General features: G+C 44.6%; 3 protein-coding genes across 3 annotated transcripts in view; 1 reads left to right on the top strand and 2 right to left on the bottom strand.

The window, feature by feature from the left end:
• Nucleotides 1-18,907, top strand: part of LOC138212091 (uncharacterized) — a 37,414-nt gene that overhangs the window by 5,766 nt on the left and 12,741 nt on the right. The gene's annotated exons all lie outside the window — the stretch shown is intronic.
• On the bottom strand, nucleotides 471-7,796 carry LOC138212093 (12-(S)-hydroxy-5,8,10,14-eicosatetraenoic acid receptor-like). The gene is made up of 3 exons (XM_069172337.1): nucleotides 6,315-7,796; nucleotides 4,736-5,141; nucleotides 471-3,488 (listed from the first exon to the last, which is right to left on the bottom strand). Exons 1-3 carry the CDS (start codon nucleotides 6,449-6,451, stop codon nucleotides 3,021-3,023), a joined length of 1,011 nt encoding a protein of 336 aa, XP_069028438.1. The 5' UTR covers nucleotides 6,452-7,796; the 3' UTR covers nucleotides 471-3,020.
• On the bottom strand, nucleotides 13,977-17,396 carry gpr31 (G protein-coupled receptor 31). Its single transcript, XM_069172336.1, has 2 exons — nucleotides 16,091-17,396; nucleotides 13,977-14,746 (listed from the first exon to the last, which is right to left on the bottom strand). The coding sequence occupies exons 1-2, from the start codon at nucleotides 16,649-16,651 to the stop codon at nucleotides 14,288-14,290; spliced, it is 1,020 nt and encodes a 339-aa protein (XP_069028437.1). The 5' UTR covers nucleotides 16,652-17,396; the 3' UTR covers nucleotides 13,977-14,287.

Below are 18,907 nucleotides of genomic sequence, written 5' to 3'. Positions count from 1 at the left end.
GCCCATATCCATAATACCCTGCCCATATCCCTAATGCCCCGCCCATACCCCTAATGCTCCGCCCATATCCATAATGCCCCACCCATACCCCTAATGCTCCGCCCCTGCTCTGAGTGATATGAGACTGAAACTGTGACTTAAACAGGACTTTTACTTTGACAGTAGTTTACCTGCAGCCCCCTCATCACTGAATAATTGCCCCGCCCACGCCCCAAATGCCCCACCCACACCGCTAATAAAAAAATGCAAAAAACTGGATCCGCCAAATATAGAGTTAACCCCAAAAATCATTCACGGTCAAATGTTCATGTCTCGTGAATTTGACCAATTCTTTACTTCTGGGTGAAACAGGACGTTAAGACATCGTCCTCGAGATATAAATGTTCCCCATTTTGCCTTGTTCTTTTTTTTTTTTTTTTTTTTTTTTTTTTTTTTTTTTACATTTCTATGAAAAATATGAAGTCCATAACGTAAAGCAGCCACACCGCACTTTTTTGGTTTTAGCCACAACTTGACAATGGACAAGATGGACAAGAAAACTACTGCATGAGCTGCTCTCAAGTCACAGTTGATGAGAACGCTGAGAATTTTGGACATTTTGAGTAAAAAGCGTACAAAAAAAAACAAACCAACGCGCGGAAATAGTTCTAAATCGATTTATTATTAACATCCCTGGCAAAACGAATAATTTTGGACTGAACTGGAACAAGTAAAGTACATGTGTGGGGAAACACCGCTTCATGTTGTTGCCAACCTGACTGCATGTACACAACTCCAACAAACTGTCGCACCTTCGTGCAAAAAGGGTAGTCAATATTTTGAAGTTTGCAACGAGGATACGCAGGTGTTTTGTTTTTTGTTTTTTGTATGTGTGTTTGGGAGATGGTTGCGTTGTTAAAGAGGAACAGTGAAAGCTTCACATGGACAGATATCGTGTAATGAAGAAGCGATCTCCATCTCGTGGTTTAAAAAAAAAAAAAAAAACTGGCAAAACTCGCCTCATGAAACAGTGTATTTACAGCAGCTGTACACAAAGATCGACTCATACAAAATAATTCAAGGTTGGAATAATCAATGTCACAGAACGTAAACAGTGAGAAGGAGGAAAGTTTAATTCGGCCTTCCAGCTTTTTATTTCTTTTTTTTTTTTTTTGGTTTTGACATTTTCAGCGTTTGTAACACGATGTTTAAAAACACCAAACTGAAGAGCTGATTGTTTACTCTGATTAGAACGAGACGCAACGTCGTCAACAACCAGTTGATGAAACCACAGGAAGATAATAATTTCACAAGATAAACGGAGCAGTTGTATGAGTAAAAAAAAAAAAAAGTTTTGGGGGGAGAGGGGGGTAATTTCACAACAAAAAAAGGGGATTTCGTAATAGGGTGTATTGAGGGTAGACCGCAATTAGAGCGCTCTCAACAGGCACGAGGTATCGATGATGAAGGCGATGCTGAGCCGTGCGCGAGATAACATTTCCTGAGTGGTAAATTCACAAACATTCAGCACAGCACTTTATTTAACAAGCAGTTTTTAACAGTATCTTGAATTTCATTTTCGTACTGCTAATTAGTCTGTAGCTGATGCGATTGTCTCAGCTCCTTTACATCCGGCTTGCGAGAAGTCCCGATAAATAAAAACGCTTTCATATATTCAAGTAAATATTGATATAAAATATATATTTAAACTCGTTATTTACAGCAGGCAGATGAAAAGTAAATCTAACATCGTTTTGTTTTTTTGATCATCACAATACTGAATGGGATATGAAAACAAGCAGCAGCCACATAATATGAAGCCATATGAGTCAATCTCTTTTTCTTCTTTTTCTTTTTTATATATGACGTTGTTCACCCACTTGAATGCCCCGCTCTGGTGTTTGCAATATTTTGGCTGAACAGCCGTCTTCACTGGACTGTATTTATTTATTTACAGGGACAGAGTTGACATACTTCTCGTATTACTAAACATAAAATCAACATCACATTGAAAAAGTGCAAAAGAAATGTTCAAAGGTCGTTTCTTAATCTCCAGTGGAAGGTTTAAAAAAAAAAAAAAAAAAAAAAAAAAATTAGGTTTCCTTCAAAGGTCCATTGTGTAGGATTTAAAGGCAGAAATGCAATATAATATTCATAATCACCTGAAACTAAGATTGTGTTTTCGTTGCCTTAGAACGAGCCCTTCATGTCTCCGTAGGGAGCGGGTCCTCTTCCACTGGGCGGCCATGTTGCACCTCCATGTTTCTACGGTGGCCCAGAAGGGACAAACCAAACTGTGGCTCTGAAGAGGACCTTCCAAATTTTTTGGGCGAGTTTTGTGGCTGCCATATATTCTCTCACACACTTTTGGAAGCAGAAGGTGCGACGGGTGTTAAATTGCAATCTACAACCTCACCACCAGATGCCACTAAATCCTACACACTGCTTCTCAAATTGAGGATTATAACGACAAAATATTCTGCAGATTACACAAAGAAAAAAAACAAAACACAAATGCACCTTCGTTGGCATATGTCACAAAATCATAATGTCAAACTATGATAATCTATGAATTTATGATAATGCTCACGGGCTAGGGCTGCAACCGACGATTATTTTCTTGATTAATTGATTCGGCGTATAAAGTGCCAGAATATGGTGACGAACGTCGACCCTAAACCCAGAATGAAGCCTTTAATGTCTTGTTTTGTCCGGACCGACAGTCCACAACCAAAATATATTCAGTTTATCGTCATGGAGGACGAAAGAAACACGATTATATTCACGTTTAAAAAGCTGGAAATACAGAGAAGCTTGCCATTTTTCACATTTAAAAAAAAGATCCAAAACGATTAATCGATAATCAAAATAGTTGGCGTTACGTTTTTTTTTTTTCTTTCCCACGGCTCCATATAAGAGGTGTGGTGTCGGACGGTCTCGGCGTATCGCGCGCGTTTGCCGAGTAAAAAAAACCAACAAAAAAACCCCGTGACGGCGGGACAGTGGTTATTTAACCCGCTTCCGTTTCCTCGGCGATAACGTCACAACTTCTGAGTGCTTATTATCGGCAGAGAAGCGGTTCTCGCCCCGGAGGACGTCGTCGCTCCGCCGCCGAGGCCGAAGTCGACGTTCAGGAGTCTCTTCTGGATGAACGCGGGGCAGAAGGTGGATATGTAGACGTCTTTGAAGCCCGAGTTGCAGAAGCAGTAGACCAGCGGGTCCAGCAGGCAGTCGGTGTAGGACAGGACCATGAGGCCGTCGTACACCTGGACCGCCACGTCCTCGGCGTCCTGCCAGTTGTTCAGCCGCACGGTCAGCAGCGCGGCGCGGGCGACGGCGCACGGCAGGAAGCAGACGGAGAAGACGACCACCACGTACACGACCACGCACACGGCCCGCCGCAGCTTCGTCTTCTCCCCGACCGTCTTCTTCCGCAGCCGGTTGACGATGCGCACCGTGCAGTAGACGAGGACGACGAAGGGGATGACGATCTGGGTGAAGAAGACCACCTTTCAAAAAGAAAAGAAAAAGAAAAGTCACGGTGGAGAATGACGACCTCGTACGGGGGAAATGACCTCCGGCGCTGAGGTTTAGGACTCGTTTTTCTGAACCCTGTTTTTTTTTTGGTAATTTCCAAAGATCGACTCGACTCAGCTGTATTTTTTGCAGCGCCTTTCAACATACACGCAAAAACAGCAACGAACCAAACAAATAGATCAAATAAAATAAGGTAACACTCGTAAAAATGTAGGTTAAATCAAATGAAGGACTTAAAATTGCAACGATAATATAATGTTTCAAGATATAATAAATCAAATTCAGAAAAGTAAAAAAAAAAACACCCGGGATAAAAACAATAATTCAAATTTTAAATCAGGATGATAAACATAGCTGGAAAGATAGGTCTTTAGTTTTTAGCTTTAAAAACTCAACTTGAAATTGAACTTTCGTACAAACTTGTTGTCTGATAGACGTGAAACTTCTAAAACAAATGGGTTGTTGTGATTTTTGCTTTTTTACTTAGTACAACTTAAACATGTAATTAGATGCTTGTAATTGGAATTAATCACACAAATTCTGCCAGTACTTGAAGTTTTTAAAATGAAAATGATTGAGCGAGCCGTTTTCTTGATTAGCGATTAGCAAATGCCTAAAAATTGTGTTCACTAAAATTTCCAGGTGCAGTTTTCAGTTGTCTTGTTTTGTCCGACCGAACGTCCAAAACCACAAAATATTGAGTTTACTTTCTTAGAAAGTGAAGAAAACCGGGAAATATTCACATTTGAGACGATGGAACCAGAGGATTTTTTTTTTTTTTTTTTTTTTTTAAATGAATCAATGATTCTTCAAAAAACTTGCCTTCATTTGTTCAAACCCATAAAAAGGTAAAAGTGTCCGGGCTTTAGAGTGTTGCAGGAAAAACACAACTAAGTTCTGTCAAATTTATTTCTGCTACCGGCTGGTTCGGGGAATTGGGGAAGTTGGATTTAATGACAAAACCAATGACTCGTAACTGTCATGTCAAACCGACAGGAAGTCCGTGAGGCTTTGTAAACAATCATAGTTCAGTTGAGAAGCTTTGTTTACTTTTTGCGGGGTTGGCTCTCTCTACGAGCTCCCATCATAACGAAATAATGAAAAGCCTTTTTAAAAAAAAAAAAAAAAAATGTATATCACGAATAAATATTTTTCCGGCTCGGTTGACGCGAAGTCAAAACTAAATCCAAAAAAAACCGACACGAAGCCGGATCGCTACCTCTCTGAAGGTGTCGGTGACGTTGTGGGAATACGTCTCGGCCTGGCGGCCGTGGCTGTTGCAGCACTCGAACGTGTTGATCATCATCGGGATGGTGAGCGGCAGCAGCAGCAGCCAGATGACGATGGAGATCTGCGGCGACTTCTTCATCACCTTGACGAAGTTCCTCCTGCCGAGGTGGACCACGTTGAAGTAGCGGTCGATGGACAGCGTGATGAGGAAGGCGATGCTGGCCCCCCGGTTGAGGAACAGCATGAAGAGCATCGCCTTGCACGTGGCGTTGTTGGTGCTGCGCCGCTGCTTGTGCCAGTAGTGGTAGATCTTGACGGGGAGACACGCCACCAGCAAGAAGTCGGCGACCACGATGTTGAACAGGAAGACGCTTTTGTTCTTCCAGAACTTGAACCTGAAGTGAAATGAATTCACGAGAACGGTTATTTTGCTGAACGGAGTTTTTTTGAGAATAGAAAAAGAAAAAATCTTTACATTTGACCCAAAAGCTCCTACAAAATCTTTTGCGCGAGTGATCAAACTTTGCTCAAAGTTTTAGAAAGGATAACGGAAGTAGGTAAAATAAAACGTAATTGCTTGTAATTGCCGCAGGTTTTCCTTTTTTTTTTTTACTGTGGTGGAAATTTGGAGTGGTGACCACTGGCCGGCGGCCATCTTGGCTAGTTCTGAGCAGGTTTGGAGCAGGAACTGACCATATTTGGACGAGCTGGGTGGGGGGTGGGGGGATGGATCTGACCGATCTGACTGGAAACCTGACGATTACACGCCCCGCCCACCGATAGCTGTAACCTGACTGCACCGCAGGCCTGTCAATCAAAACAGACACGCCCCCAAAAACACGTCTTTTTGAAGCTTATTTTCTAATTAACGATTATTTTTCAGATGGACCGTCAGAAAACGAATAAGAAGAAGACTTTTGCTAAAAACAATCGCGGAGAAATTTGACTGACTGAGAATTGCATTTGACCAGTTGAATGGGAGTCTATGGAGGCTTCTCGGAGCCAGCCCCTAGTGGCGCTCGGTGGTATTGCCGCTGAAGACGCTTTCCGCATCGGCCTCATTTTTAGCCGGGGCGCTACGTCCACGTTTATACCCAGTCTACGAGCGGTGCCAAAGGAAAACGTCCCGCTGGAAGCCCTTTCAGACTCCCTTTCATCCACAGCGCACCGCGGTCCTCGTTCAACACGTTTGTCAGTCGGTCTCGAGGAAGCGCAAGTTCCAAGAACTGCTACCGAACGAATGAGAGTCCAAACAGGATGTTGGCGCCGTCCTTCTGTTCGTTACCAGAGCGAGTAAACATCTCTTAGGATTTCTCTCTGCGAGCACTCTTGAGTTAAAGGACGTGGAGGTGCAAGAAAGTGCCGAGGGTGACCGCAGAGGAAAAAAAAAAAGTCACTCAGACTTTTATTGCTGTCACGGTTTGACCTCATTGACTCGATGCCGGGAAATTGCCATCGCCTCTTGCTCCACTTTTCTGAAATCAGAGCTAAAAATGGTGATGGAGAAATTGTGTGTGTGTGTGTGTGTGTGTGTGTGTGTGTGTGTGTGTGTGTGTGTTTCTTCATACCTGAATACGAAGATGTAGAGGACGGACAGGTTGAGCGGCAGCCCCAGCGTGAACTCCCCCGTCATCAGCCAGGCGAGGATCTCGTACGTGACCTGATTGGGCACTTCGCAGTGGTCGACGGTCGCATTCGTAAACATGTTTTGTCGCACGGACAGAACAGCGTTTTTTTTTAAATTTGTTTTTTTATTTTTGTAAAAGTTCACCCACTTCCACAGCAGCCGCAGCCCAAAGTGTCATGCGATGTCGCAGCAACAGGAACAAGTTGCAGGGGGGTAAAGCGTCAAAGGACGTCGTTTCCAGAGACACGGCAGAGATAAATCCTTTTTTCTTTTTCTTTTTCTTTTTCTTTTTCTTCTGACCTTCGATCTTTCCTCCTCGCAGCCGTTACAAGTCAACGGTCGTCCCTCCAGAGAGCCTTCGCAGTGATTGTGCAGCTCTGCGAAGCATGCTGAGGAAAAACATGCGCTGCGAAGACGGCGTGCAGTTAAAAGAGAGAAAAGGAAGAAAAAAACAACACACCGCGGCTGGCCCGTGTGTTTTTTTGTTTTGTTTTTTTTATGTGCGAGGGCTGCCGCCGAGCCTTCAGAGAGGAAGAATTTATAGTCAGCTGGAGGTGTGGTTTCACAAGAGGGGCTCAACTCTCCGAGAGGCAAAACACGAGAGATGCTTTTATTTTTTCTTCCTCATCTTCCCAGCTAAACCAAACTGCTGACTCAAATTTATCTATGTGATAATAGAAGATGAGTGTAGTTTCTGTATTATACAGAAACTGCTGTTTTGAGTTGTTTTTCCAGCCCGGCGACGTGGGAAAAAATAAAGAAATTGCGAAATTCCTCAGCTGGATGTCGGTCTGAAACCGTCGTGCCTGCACACGTCTGGTGTCCTGCTCGAAATAGTGTCAAAACACGATCCCTTCAAAAGAAAACGACGTCAAGTTCGCGAGATCGAGGAGATTTTGCAAAGAGCTGAATGTGTTAAATATACAGACGAGACGAGAAAGAAAAAAAAATGTATGTTTATGTGGAACGGACATAAACGGCAGCTTCACAATATACAACCCCATTTCCAAAAGCCTTGGTACGTCGTGGTAAACATTAAATAACGAGGCAACTGTGAAAAATATACTTTGAATTTGATGCAACTCGGTTTAAAAAAAAAAAAACAACAAAAAAAAAGTTGCAAAAGATTGGAACAAGTTGTTTAACACTAAAAGAGACACTTTGGTGAAACCGTCATTCTAATTTGTGTGCTTGTATTCGTCCTCATTCAAACGTTGCGGTCGGAGTTGTATTTTATGTTTTTTTTTAAGAGAAGTGCTGGAAGTACTCGGAGCAGAGAAGTGATGTCACGACGGGTAAAAACGGCCGAACCCGCCCGACGCTCGCGTCGCCCGGGTCGATTTCGGCTTTTAAAACGTTCTCCTCGTCGCGCACCGCCAAGATAAAACATTGACGGAAGTCCCGTCTTTTTACGAAAACACTCGATCCGAGAGAAAAAAAAAAATAAAAAAAATCCAAAACTCAAACGGCTCGGTTGACTTATTTGCGGGAGAGAGTCGCGTCTGGTCGGTTAAGTCGCCGTTTAAAAACATCTTGTCCCGTTCGAGTCAAACATTAAAGTAAAATCTCCTCCGAGCCTTCGGCCGGTTTATCACTGACAGGAACAATGTGACAAAAAGCTAATGATTCAAAGCCCCCCCCCCCCCCCCCCCCCCACACACACACACACACACACAGATGTGCGGTGACGTTGCACCCGACCGAGTGATGCGACATTACTTCTGCAAAAGAGGCCGCATGTTGAAACCCGTCGAGTGCGAATAGACGTGCGGTCTAGACGAGCGCATATTTCAATCCATTGTTGCTTTTTTTTTTTTTTTTTTTTTTTTTTTTTTTTTTCTGCCCCAGTAAACATTTAAGGAAAGAACTGGATCCAGTCGATTCACCCGACGTGTTTGGATATTGCTCGAAGCCCGTGATGCGTTCAATGTTCGGCACGGGGAAATGAACAATGAGTGTTACACGGTGGGGGAAAAAAAATAGAAAAAAAAAAGGAAGTATGAAAACCATGCGTGTAATAGATAAGTAACTCAAAAAAATGATAAAGATTAAATGCGGTATGGCAGGCAGCTTCCCACGTTTAAAAAAACAAAACAAGAAGTGTGCGTCTCTTTTTCTTAACGTCTTCCAACGCGAGCTCGCTCGCTCTCGTAGCCTGTAATCTGAAAGTGAACTCGGGCAGTCTGGTTTTTTTATTAGGTCAAGTCGTTTTCTGAGTGCGGTGCAAAAAATAATATAACCACTTTACAACGTAATCCAATCCTACACAACAACAACGCCAACTGGCGGCCTTGAAAATGACCCGAAATCAAATCAAGGCCACTCGGGCATCTCTGCTCCGATACGAAGGATGTATTTCTTGAGTGGGATAATACAAAAATTGTTTTAAAAAACAACACGGTGATTTGACGTTGTATTCTCCTTTTTTTTTTCTTCTGCCAGTGAGTGATGTCGCCCGTTGGTTTGGTGATCTGCTGTTTAGAAGAGTCCGAACTGCCATTTTGACGGTCGCCATTTTTTTTTGGGGGGGGGGTGTGGAGGGGGTTAGAAGTGGCCACATTGGGACAAAGTGGAGTGGATGCCCCGCCCACCTACACCAGAAACCCGACAGCACCCGCAGGCCTGCCGATCAAACCTGACACGCCCCCAGAAATACCGCTTTTTGAGGCCTAATATCTGATTAATTATGACGTTATTTTCAGGACACTGAGCAGAAGGAGTGAATTTCGCTAATGACACCTGAATTACTTTTTATTGACTTTTAATTTCATGACAGAAGTCGACTTTGAATGGGAGTCTGTTGGAGACCATGTTTTTTTTTTTTTTTTGACGCAGCCCCTAGTGGCCCTCGGTGGTGGTGCACCTTTCAGACCCGGAGGCTCCGCCCACTTTTACGCGCGGTTCACCTCAATTTCGTCTCTTCACTTCAGTCGTTGAAACATTTTCTTTTCTTTTTTTTTAAATGCAGGGTGTTTGCTTTTCCTTCTTTCTTTCTTTGCTGCATCATTGCACAAGTTAAATAGTCAATGAGTGACAGTTTGTATGCTGTTAATGTGTAACTTTTAAGGCTTGTTTGCGTTGCTGTCAACTATAATCCAGGAGCCGCGTAGCTAAGGCGACCTAAACTACTTTCAAACAGACGTCTTCAGTCTTGCAGGATTCTCCGTGGCAGAAATGAGTAAAACATCAGACACCAAAAAACAACGAGCACCGTTAGTGATCTACTGTGTTCCTCCACGTCTTTTTTTTTTAAGAGTGCAGGACGTCTTTTTTTAAGAGTGCAGCAAACTGTGCGTTCGATATGCAGAATTAACCCGGACTCAGTGAGTTTGCACGTTTTACGTATTTGGCCTTACGTTCCTGCATAAAGTGACAAATGTCTGTTCAGACAGGAAACCAGCTCAAAATAATAATTTTCTTTGTTCCAAGCAGCTCCTTCACTTCAGTTCCTGTTCTGTGTTTTCGCTCGTTACGACACTGACCTTCCTTCTTCTTTACAACCTTTTTTTTTTCTTCTTCTTCTTCTTTTAAAGCACTCACACAATTTCGACAGCATGCTTTCATTTGTGCCTGTGTTTTATCATAATCGATTCCGTGCCGAGAAACCTTTTTCAGGTTGGTGGTTTTTGACCGGGAGGGAGTTTCCTCCCTCTCAGTAAAACCGACGCTCTTACTTCATCACCTAATCTCCTTTATCTCTCGTGTCTCAGTCTCCGTGGAAGGTCTGAGGTTTCCTGCCCGTGTTCCCTCGCCACGGATCAGAATAACCAGCTCTCCCCATGTAGGTACTTTATATACGTCTCTGATCGGGACTCATTTAAATGGAATGCAGTTGTGCTTACGTTTTATTTAAAAACTGAAAATGTCCATTCAGTTCCTCCACGGTGGGTAGTTTAACAGCCACATACTGAAAACCTTTTTTTGTGTGTGTGTGTGTTAAATCTGCTGCATATTTTAGTTGTTGTATTGCACTTTGTGCAATTTTTGCACACTATAACATCTTGGGGCAAAAGTCCGAGACCACTTCTAATGCTTATAATCCGCTCCTGTTTCAATCATTGAATGAGTGAAAACATTTAATCTCTAAAAAGATGTACATGAATGTCAGAATATTTTACTATTTGTTTTGCACCCCTTTTTATGAATTTTTATAACAGCTGCGTTGACTCCACACTCCGAATAACCCATTATCTCAGCATGATCTGTCGAAGAGCCAAAGAGCCTCTTCAGATGTCAGGAATGTTTCTCCTCAAGTGGCCATTCGAGGAACTGCAGGTTGTGGCACTTCATTTTTTTTTTTTTTGCCTGTGAGGTTGATGCTTGGTTCACAAGAAAGAGAGGACCCAAACAAACAACACAGGAGACGCTGCTTCACGCAAATTGCAAAACTTTACTGAAGTCGTTCAGAATTTTTTTTGGGGGCAAAAAAAAAAAAAGAATAAAAATGGGAGCAAAAAAAGGCCACAAAAACTCACAAACTGGCACAATTCATACGAAGAAATGAGCTGGAAAGCAAAGAAGTCACGAGGCAGAATGAAAACACGACAGTCTAACAACCGAAGGAGGGGAGGAGTGGGAACTAAACACGTAATGCCGATGACTTAATAAGACACACGAGAAGTGACGAGAAAAAAAACAAAAAAACAAAGGAGGCAGGAAATTAGGAAATAAGACAAACAGACAGGAGAGGGCGAGAGATTTCAAAATAAAAAAAAAACAGGAAATCCGAAAAACACTAAAAGGCAGAAACCCTTGACAGTGAAATGTTCAGTGGAGGAAACTCCTGGACAGTTGGCACTCATTCTTCGATTTCCGAAGTCGTGCTTGGGCTCAATATCCTGCTGCAGTATGACTGCTCGTTCACAAAGATGCAACCAAACCAGGGCGCGGCGCCGACGTGTCCAACTCCTGAACCCTGCCTGAACCCCCCCACCCCGCCCACCACCACCACCACCACCCGCATGCCTCCTCTCGTCTCCCCCCCACCCCCCTTCTCTCCCGGCGACACCTCCTCTATCAGCTCGAAGGACGCCCGATAATCATCCCGTGAAAGACAAGAACCCGAGTCAGCACTACCACAGATAAAACTACACTTCTTATCTGACACATTTCATTTTAACATGTCGAGACGTGTTGGACTTTTAACATGCTCATCAAAAAAAACCACATCCCGGAACAGAAACTACAGTAGCACTGTAGTCTGACAAATCAAACTTCTAAAATATTTGTCAGTCCTAACAGTCCTTTCAATTAATAAACATATCTTTATAAGTTCCACACATCGTCACGTACGTATATTTTTGAGTCAGCAGAAATGCCTTGAAAGATAAAAAGGTATTTGCACATCGACACGTTACAGCGGTCATTAAAACACATCAAATATGTGATATTTAAAACATGTATTGGGACGCTTATATCAACATGTTAATACTGATCATTTGGGCCAGAATCTGTTTCATGCAGGAATACAAGCCTGAAATTATAGATTTATTTGAGCAGCCGTATAATAACATGAAATCACAAGTGTGTATTTCTGTATGAACGGAACCAATAACTCCACGTAGGGTTTTTTGATACGAAAAAAAACGCTCCGCAGGGTGTTGACGTAGTCGCTGGCTTTTGAACTCTTGACACTGTAATATTTAAAGCTACACGATGTTAATAAGCGGCTAACAGCGCTAACAACCCTCAGACCCCTCAGAAGGTCCCGGTGGAACTCGGTGTCGACGGTCTGACTCTGGGGGGGACGAATTCACGGTGACACGGCCACCGCCGACGTCAAAGAAAAAACCCACCTGGCGTCTCCTGAACCCGACGCGCCTTCTTCTTCGGTCTCGGACGGTGAAGCTCCGCCCCCCCCCCCCCCCCCCTCTTTCAAACGTTGACCGTCACTCGGGACGCCTCGCACCGGCTCGTCGCTTCACCGTGAAGCGTTTCAAGAATCTCTGTTGACGATTTCCAGAGTTTGTCTCCAAAATCGGATGTTTCTCAGGCTCATGTTTGAAATCCCAAATGTTCACCCGTAGTCACAAAAGCGCCTGTGACGCACCGGCTGGTGAAGATGATACAACACAGACTCACCAGAGTCCGGCTCGCTGATTACCGGAACGAGTTCGATGTCTATTTATAGCCAGACAGTGAGCAACAGACACCGGCGCTTTAATCACATGTTGAATGGTATCATGGAGGCGGGCGAGGTCGTTCGAGGTGACTGAACGCAGGCCCGACGGGGAGTGAAGTCCGGGCAAAAGCGTGAGTCATGATTTATACTGCAGGAAACTTTCAGGGACATTTTTCCTCCTGGACATGTTGTGACCTGGATTAATTCGGTCAAACTAGGATTTTAAAGGGATTCCCAACGACTTTATTCGGGATGAGTTCACAGGAAATTACCCTCTACGGAGCAAACTCACTATAATCACACCCGACTCTTTGTATATATATATATATATATATACAAATACACACACACACACACAGTATAAACAGTTTAATATTCCGGCAACATTAATGACCAGCTTTCTTCAGGAAGAAGTATTTTTTAACGAGGGAGCTTGACAGCGGCCTCATTTTATTTTGTGTATTTTGGAATCAGTTACAAACCCACATGATGCCGCCAACTGAGGAATCCACGCTTTGAGAATCCTGCTTCTGGAAGGGGCTTCAACACAACGTGTTGGGACGAGAGCATTTTCAGGTGACGGGGGGGGGTTTGTGTTTTCTCAGCCTTCCTTAATTTGACGGCACTAAACCACGACGGACGGACGCTCACTCGACTGACGCGGCTCAGACGAAGGCCGAGAGGGATCGCTCCGATTCGACAGGACAGATGAGATTCCTAGTTGTTGAAAAGGAATTTGACTTGTCAGATCGCCGTCCAAGTTCGAGAGAGAAAAACAGATGTGCATACTTTAAGCTGGAAGGCATCCAGTCCCCGTTCGGCCTCGTTCGGGCCACCTGTGCGGTACGGCGACGGGGCTCGGCGAACGCGCGATACGCTTCGGAGATAAACATTTTTTATTTTAAATGTGGCAACAAGAAACGTACGCCTGCTTTTAGGCTTCCTCTAACACGTGCCGAGCAGGTGAGCGCCAAAAAAAAAAGAGGAGATCCATTAAAGGTTTTTAAAACTCGAACCATGAAACTTGTCTCGTAACCAGGCGGCAATTTTGAAGTTGGCCGGCGCCACCTTTGCTAGTTCGGAGTGGTTTGGAGCAGGAAGTGACCATATTTGGACTCGATCTCATCGGAAACCCTGACGATACCACGTCCCGCCCACCGGTAGCTGTAACCTACCAATCAAACAGACACGCCCCCCCCACCCCCACCCCCCGTCCCCCCCCCTTCAAACCCCGGCTTTTCGAAGCTTATTTCCTAATTAAAGACGGGATTATTTTCCGAAATTTTATTGACGGAGAATTTCATGAGAAGTTGAGTAGGAGCCTTTGGAGCCGACCTCTAGTGGCGCTCGGTGGTATTGCAGCTTAAGACGCTTCTGCATCGGAGCCATTTTTCAGAGCCGGAAGCTACGAGCACTTTTGTATTCAGTCTTTGGTCATAACATTAGTGAGTGGATGCAGGCAAAAAAACACAAGACGGTATCTACTCGTTTCACAGTTTTATTTTCGCTGAAAAGAAATAACCAAAAACAATGCTATGCACTGTACACGTGTCACTGTTTGGAAAAACCGTCACAGCTCCTCCTGCATGTATATTTTGTAGTTCTGTATATTTCAAGAATTCAAAGGAAAAACAGGACGTTAAATAACAGCCTCGTCTTCATCGCGCGCTTCACCTTTTCCGTGAAGTCCGTGCTTTAGTCAGTGTCAGGTAGCATCCCGAGAGGAAAACTCTCTCCGCGCAGCAGCTTCTCCGTTCCCCCCTCCAACTCCCCCCTCCGTGTTCACGCGACCTTCAAATGACGTCGCTGCGAGTCGGGGGATGCGCGGGTCCCGACGAGCTCTCCAACACCACCGGAGCGCCTCTCGCCAAGAACGGGAAGTAATTGGCGAGGTAGAGGCCTTTGAACTTGGTGCTGCAGAAGCAGTAGACCAGCGGGTCCAGCAGGCAGTCCATGTAGGAGAGGACCATGAGGCCGTCGAAGGCCACCGCCGCTTTGTCCTGGAGGTGTTCGCCCGCGTGGACCCGCACGATCAGCAGAACCATGCGGGCTATGGCGCAGGGGAGGAAGCAGACGGAGAAGACCACCATGACGGTGGTCACCAGGAAGACCGCCCTCTTCAGCTTGGTCCTGTCGCCGACCGTCTTCTTCCGGAGCCGGTTGACGATGCGCACCGTGCAGTAGACGAGGATGATGAAGGGGATGACGATCTGGGTGAAGAAGACCACCTCTCTCAAGCTGTCCACCACATCCTGAGAATAAATCAGAGAAGACATCAGCTCAAGTATCCAGTTATTCTTGGTTGTTTGGCCTAAATGTTCCCGAAAACTAAATCTGTTTTAGGACAGTTTAGCTTTTTTTTTTTTTTTTTTTTTTTCTAAATTATTCGGCAAGGCAACGATACACGAAGCACTCTGGAGCCTGTACTTAAATAAAAAGGACCAATAGAACAAAATAAAAGTATTCTATTACAAGTAAAAGTCCTGCTGGTGAAATTGCAGAAATTATAGCAGCAAAAAGTGTTTCAAGTGTTAAAAGTTCAGGCCCTCATCCTGCAGAAAAACAATTCTGTCATTTTATAAAGACATTTTTGGATTTATGCTCAAGCAGCATTTTGTTTGTTTTAGCTTCCTTATTTACAGTCTGGCATTTATTATTTTTTTTTGTTGAATTTGTTTGAATCATTTGACTGGATTCACTGCCATTATTATGTTGCATTTTATTTCACATGTTTTATTCATATAGAATCTCAAATCTCTAAATTAGAACTGTTAAAATAAATCAAGCAAAAACCAAAATATGTTAAAACAAATAAATAAAGTCACTTCACCGTTAAACTACCGGCAACCGCAAACAATATTTTAAACTCAACCTCTGTTTAGTAAGCAGCCATGAAATATGAGAATAATCCACTCTGATGTGTTGTGATTTAAAGAAGCGATAGACACGCTGTGTCGTATCGAGACGACCCTATCGTGCTTTAAATCTTACTGCGAGCGGCATTTCCTCCTCCTTTTATTTTTTTTTTTGTCCGACGCTATCGATGTCTTTATATTTATTTATAGTGCGAGCATGCCGAGTAGGTAACCAAAAAAACCAAAAAAAACTTCCGTCCCCTAAATGAGCCTTAAAAAAAAAAAAAAAAAAAAAAAAAAAAGCACGCGAGACGAATCCCAAAGTCAGCGATAAAAACAAAACACAAGAAAAAGACATCCATCTAACTTTGGAAACCGTCTGTTAAGTGGAGCCGTTGGGACGAGATAACCTCCCCCCCCGTCCCTCCTTCCCCTCCTCCGGGCCACATTCCTCATTCACGATCACACTTCACTTTCTTCTTGTCCGCACGTTTGTCCGAGCGACTCGGCGCGTTGCGCGAACGAGACCGATTGTCATGACAATAAAAAAAATAAAATAAAGAGTTGCTTGCTCAGCAGCCACCGGTGTTGCCGCATGGTTACAAACACACACAAACACACACACACACACACACACACACACACACACACACACGCGCAACCTCAGGTAAAAGCAGAAGTGCTATCGATCGCGTCGCTCGGTTCCCCCACCCCACCCCCACCCCCACCCCGAACCCTCACCTTGATCAGGGTGGCCTCTTTGGCGTCCTTGGCGTCCTTGTCGTCCTTGACGTGGCTGTTGCAGCAGTCGAAGTTCTTGAGCATGGTGGGGATGGTGAGCGGCAGCAGCAGCAGCCAGATGAGGATGGAGATCTGGGGCGACTTCTTGAGCGCCCGCAGCAGGTTCTTGCGCCCCGGGTGCACCACGTTGAAGTAGCGGTCGATGGAGGTGACGGTGAGGAAGGCGATGCTGGCGCCGCGGTTCAGGAACAGCATGAAGAGCATGGCCTTGCACACGGCGTCGTTGCCGCTGCGCCGCTCCCCGAGGATGAAGTTGTACGCCTTTATGGGCAGGCAGAAGAGCAGCAGGATGTCGGCCAGCACCAGGTTGAAGAGGAAGACGTTGTTGCTGTTGGACTTCCAGAACTTGAGCTTGAAGATGAAGAGGTGGAGGACCGAGGCGTTCAGCGGCAGAGCCAGGATGACGATCACGATCATGACGGCCGCGTAGAACTTGTAGAGGGTCTTGTTCGTGGCCTCGCAGTCCTCGATGTCCTGAAGCATCGTGTCGTTGTGTGCCATTTGAAAAGTCAGTCAGACGCACGCTGGCCGAGTGAATGAGCAGATATCGTTTTACGAGCTTGCCAAAGAGGTGAAAAAAACAAAAAGCACCGCCGTGTGTAGGCGAGAGAAGTGTTTTTTTTTTCTTTTTTTCTCGTATCCGACGAGGAAATCACTTCAAAGAGCAGGTCTCACCCCGCAAACACCAGAAAAAAAAAATCCTGCCCAGCAAGTTCCTTTAGTGTCTTTAAGTTGAAAAGACAAACAAAAAGGAGATCCTCTTTAACTTCTTCTTTCTGTCCTTTTGCGTGTGCGTTTCTGATTTCCAAACCCCGGTTGAGGTTTCCTTTCCTTTTTTTTTAAATTTTGTTTTTTTAACGTGCTGTTCACTGAGAGTCAAAGAGCACCAGGTCTGGAAGTAATCTCTCAGTGTGGGGGAGCGAATGGAAGACGTCCTCTTTGAGTTGCTGCTGCCCAGCCTTGTGTTTTGCGGCTCCTCCCTTTTTTATTTTTTTTTATTTTTTTATGCCTGAGGAGGTGAGTCACCGGCTGCTTTTCCACCAGTTGCACCAATGAGTCTCACGAGGACCCTGATGAAACAAAAACAACACACTTTTGAAATATTAAAAAAAAAAAAAAATGTTTTGTTGAGAAGGAAACGAAGACGGGGTTGTAAAAATTGAAACGAGCACCAAGAAGGCGTCGATTTTCTGAAGCAGGCTGAATGTGGACCGCGCGAAGCCCTGACGAGCCCCCGTACGACTGCGTGAGCCAAGCGAGGACGTGCAGACGCCGATAGCGCGAAGCTGATTTGGGCTTTTGACAGGCAGCCGTCTAAATGAGAAAAAAAAAAAACACTGCGGGAACGTTTCACCTTTCCCAGGAAAGCGTCCTGCTATTTCCGTGAGAGTTTAGCTATTCGGAGAGCGTTGGGTAAATCCCACCGAGCTACTGTGCGACGCAGAAAAAAAGAAAAAAAAAAAGGCCTTTCTCATGAATGTCAACTTTTCAAGTGTCTCAGCACCCGAGATTCATGAGCTCAGTGTAACTTTAAAAAAAACAACAAAAAACAAATCCGCAGGGGTTCAAAAAATGCTGCCGAGAAAAAAAAGAAGAAGAAGCTGAGCATCCATGGGAATCGGCGATAGATTTACACGATGTTTTCTACTATGTAAGGAAAAGCAAGCGTGGAATGTAGCATCCCGAGGGGAGGAGGATTTCTATGAGTGATGGAGGGGAAGGTTAGCTGGGGACCGCGCTCTCGGGCTTCTGGCGTGCCAGGCAACAAGTCCGGACAACTCTTAAAAGATCCAGACTCCCTCCTCAAGGACGCGACCTCCTCAGAGGACGGCTTCGCAATTAAAAAAAAAAAAAAGACACAATCTACCTTTAATCTGATTCCTGGGGTTCAGACCGCAGACTTTCTCTTCTTGTTGACATTATCGGACGCTCATCGGATTTTGTAAAAATATGATCTGTGACCCCTCATCCCAGTCCGGTACTTCCTCCACGGACAATGCTGTGATTGTATATTGGGTTACTCAGTCAGCTGTGCAGTGGACCAGCAGGGAAGTCATTAAAGTAGTTAACTTAAACCTGGACGATAACATCTGATCTCTTTCACTATGTCAAACCTGTAGACTTTTTTTTTTTTTAGTCGCTTTGTGTGTTTTTAATGCAACGTAAAAGATAAAAGGTGAAACCGAGTGAAAAATTATTTGGATTGCAAAAAAAAACAATTCTCCCTCACAACTTTGTTGGTTTCGGTCGCAGACTTGAATTTGACTTCCCTTTTTCAGATCTAAAAAAAATAAATAAACACTTTCTGTTTTTGACTCGCACCCAGATGTTTCACACTTCTGATTCACAATCACACCTTTTTGTGACACGATGAAAAAAATAAAGCTGGTTTCGTAAGTCTGTGACTAAAACCGATAAAACTGTGAGGGTGTCAGGAGTTCAGTTTTTTCCTCCATTTTGCCCCCGATCACCTCTCCTCCCGTGTCCCCTGTCTGCTTGTCTGTGGCCACGCCCCTCACCTCCCGTGGCCACGCCCCTCACCGGTCCCAACAGATGCAGCCACTCACCCCTGATCACCACCTGCCGGTGTGCTGCATCTCCCTGATCACCTCCCCGGACTATATGTAACCTGCCCCTGCACAACACTGGTTGTTGGTGCATTTTTGTTTAGCCACCCGTCCGTCTTCCGTCTGCTCCCCGTCAGCTCTCCGTCAGTCCTGTACCTGTTCCCGTTCCTCCGGCCTCTGTGTCTCCTGC

The sequence above is a fragment of the Embiotoca jacksoni genome, unplaced genomic scaffold, assembly GCF_022577435.1.
Source record: "Embiotoca jacksoni isolate LCO1_2020_lvr unplaced genomic scaffold, fEmbJac1.0.p SCAF_52, whole genome shotgun sequence".
Classification (NCBI taxonomy): domain Eukaryota; kingdom Metazoa; phylum Chordata; class Actinopteri; family Embiotocidae; genus Embiotoca; species Embiotoca jacksoni.
This window is presented reverse-complemented; position numbering and strand designations above follow the sequence as displayed.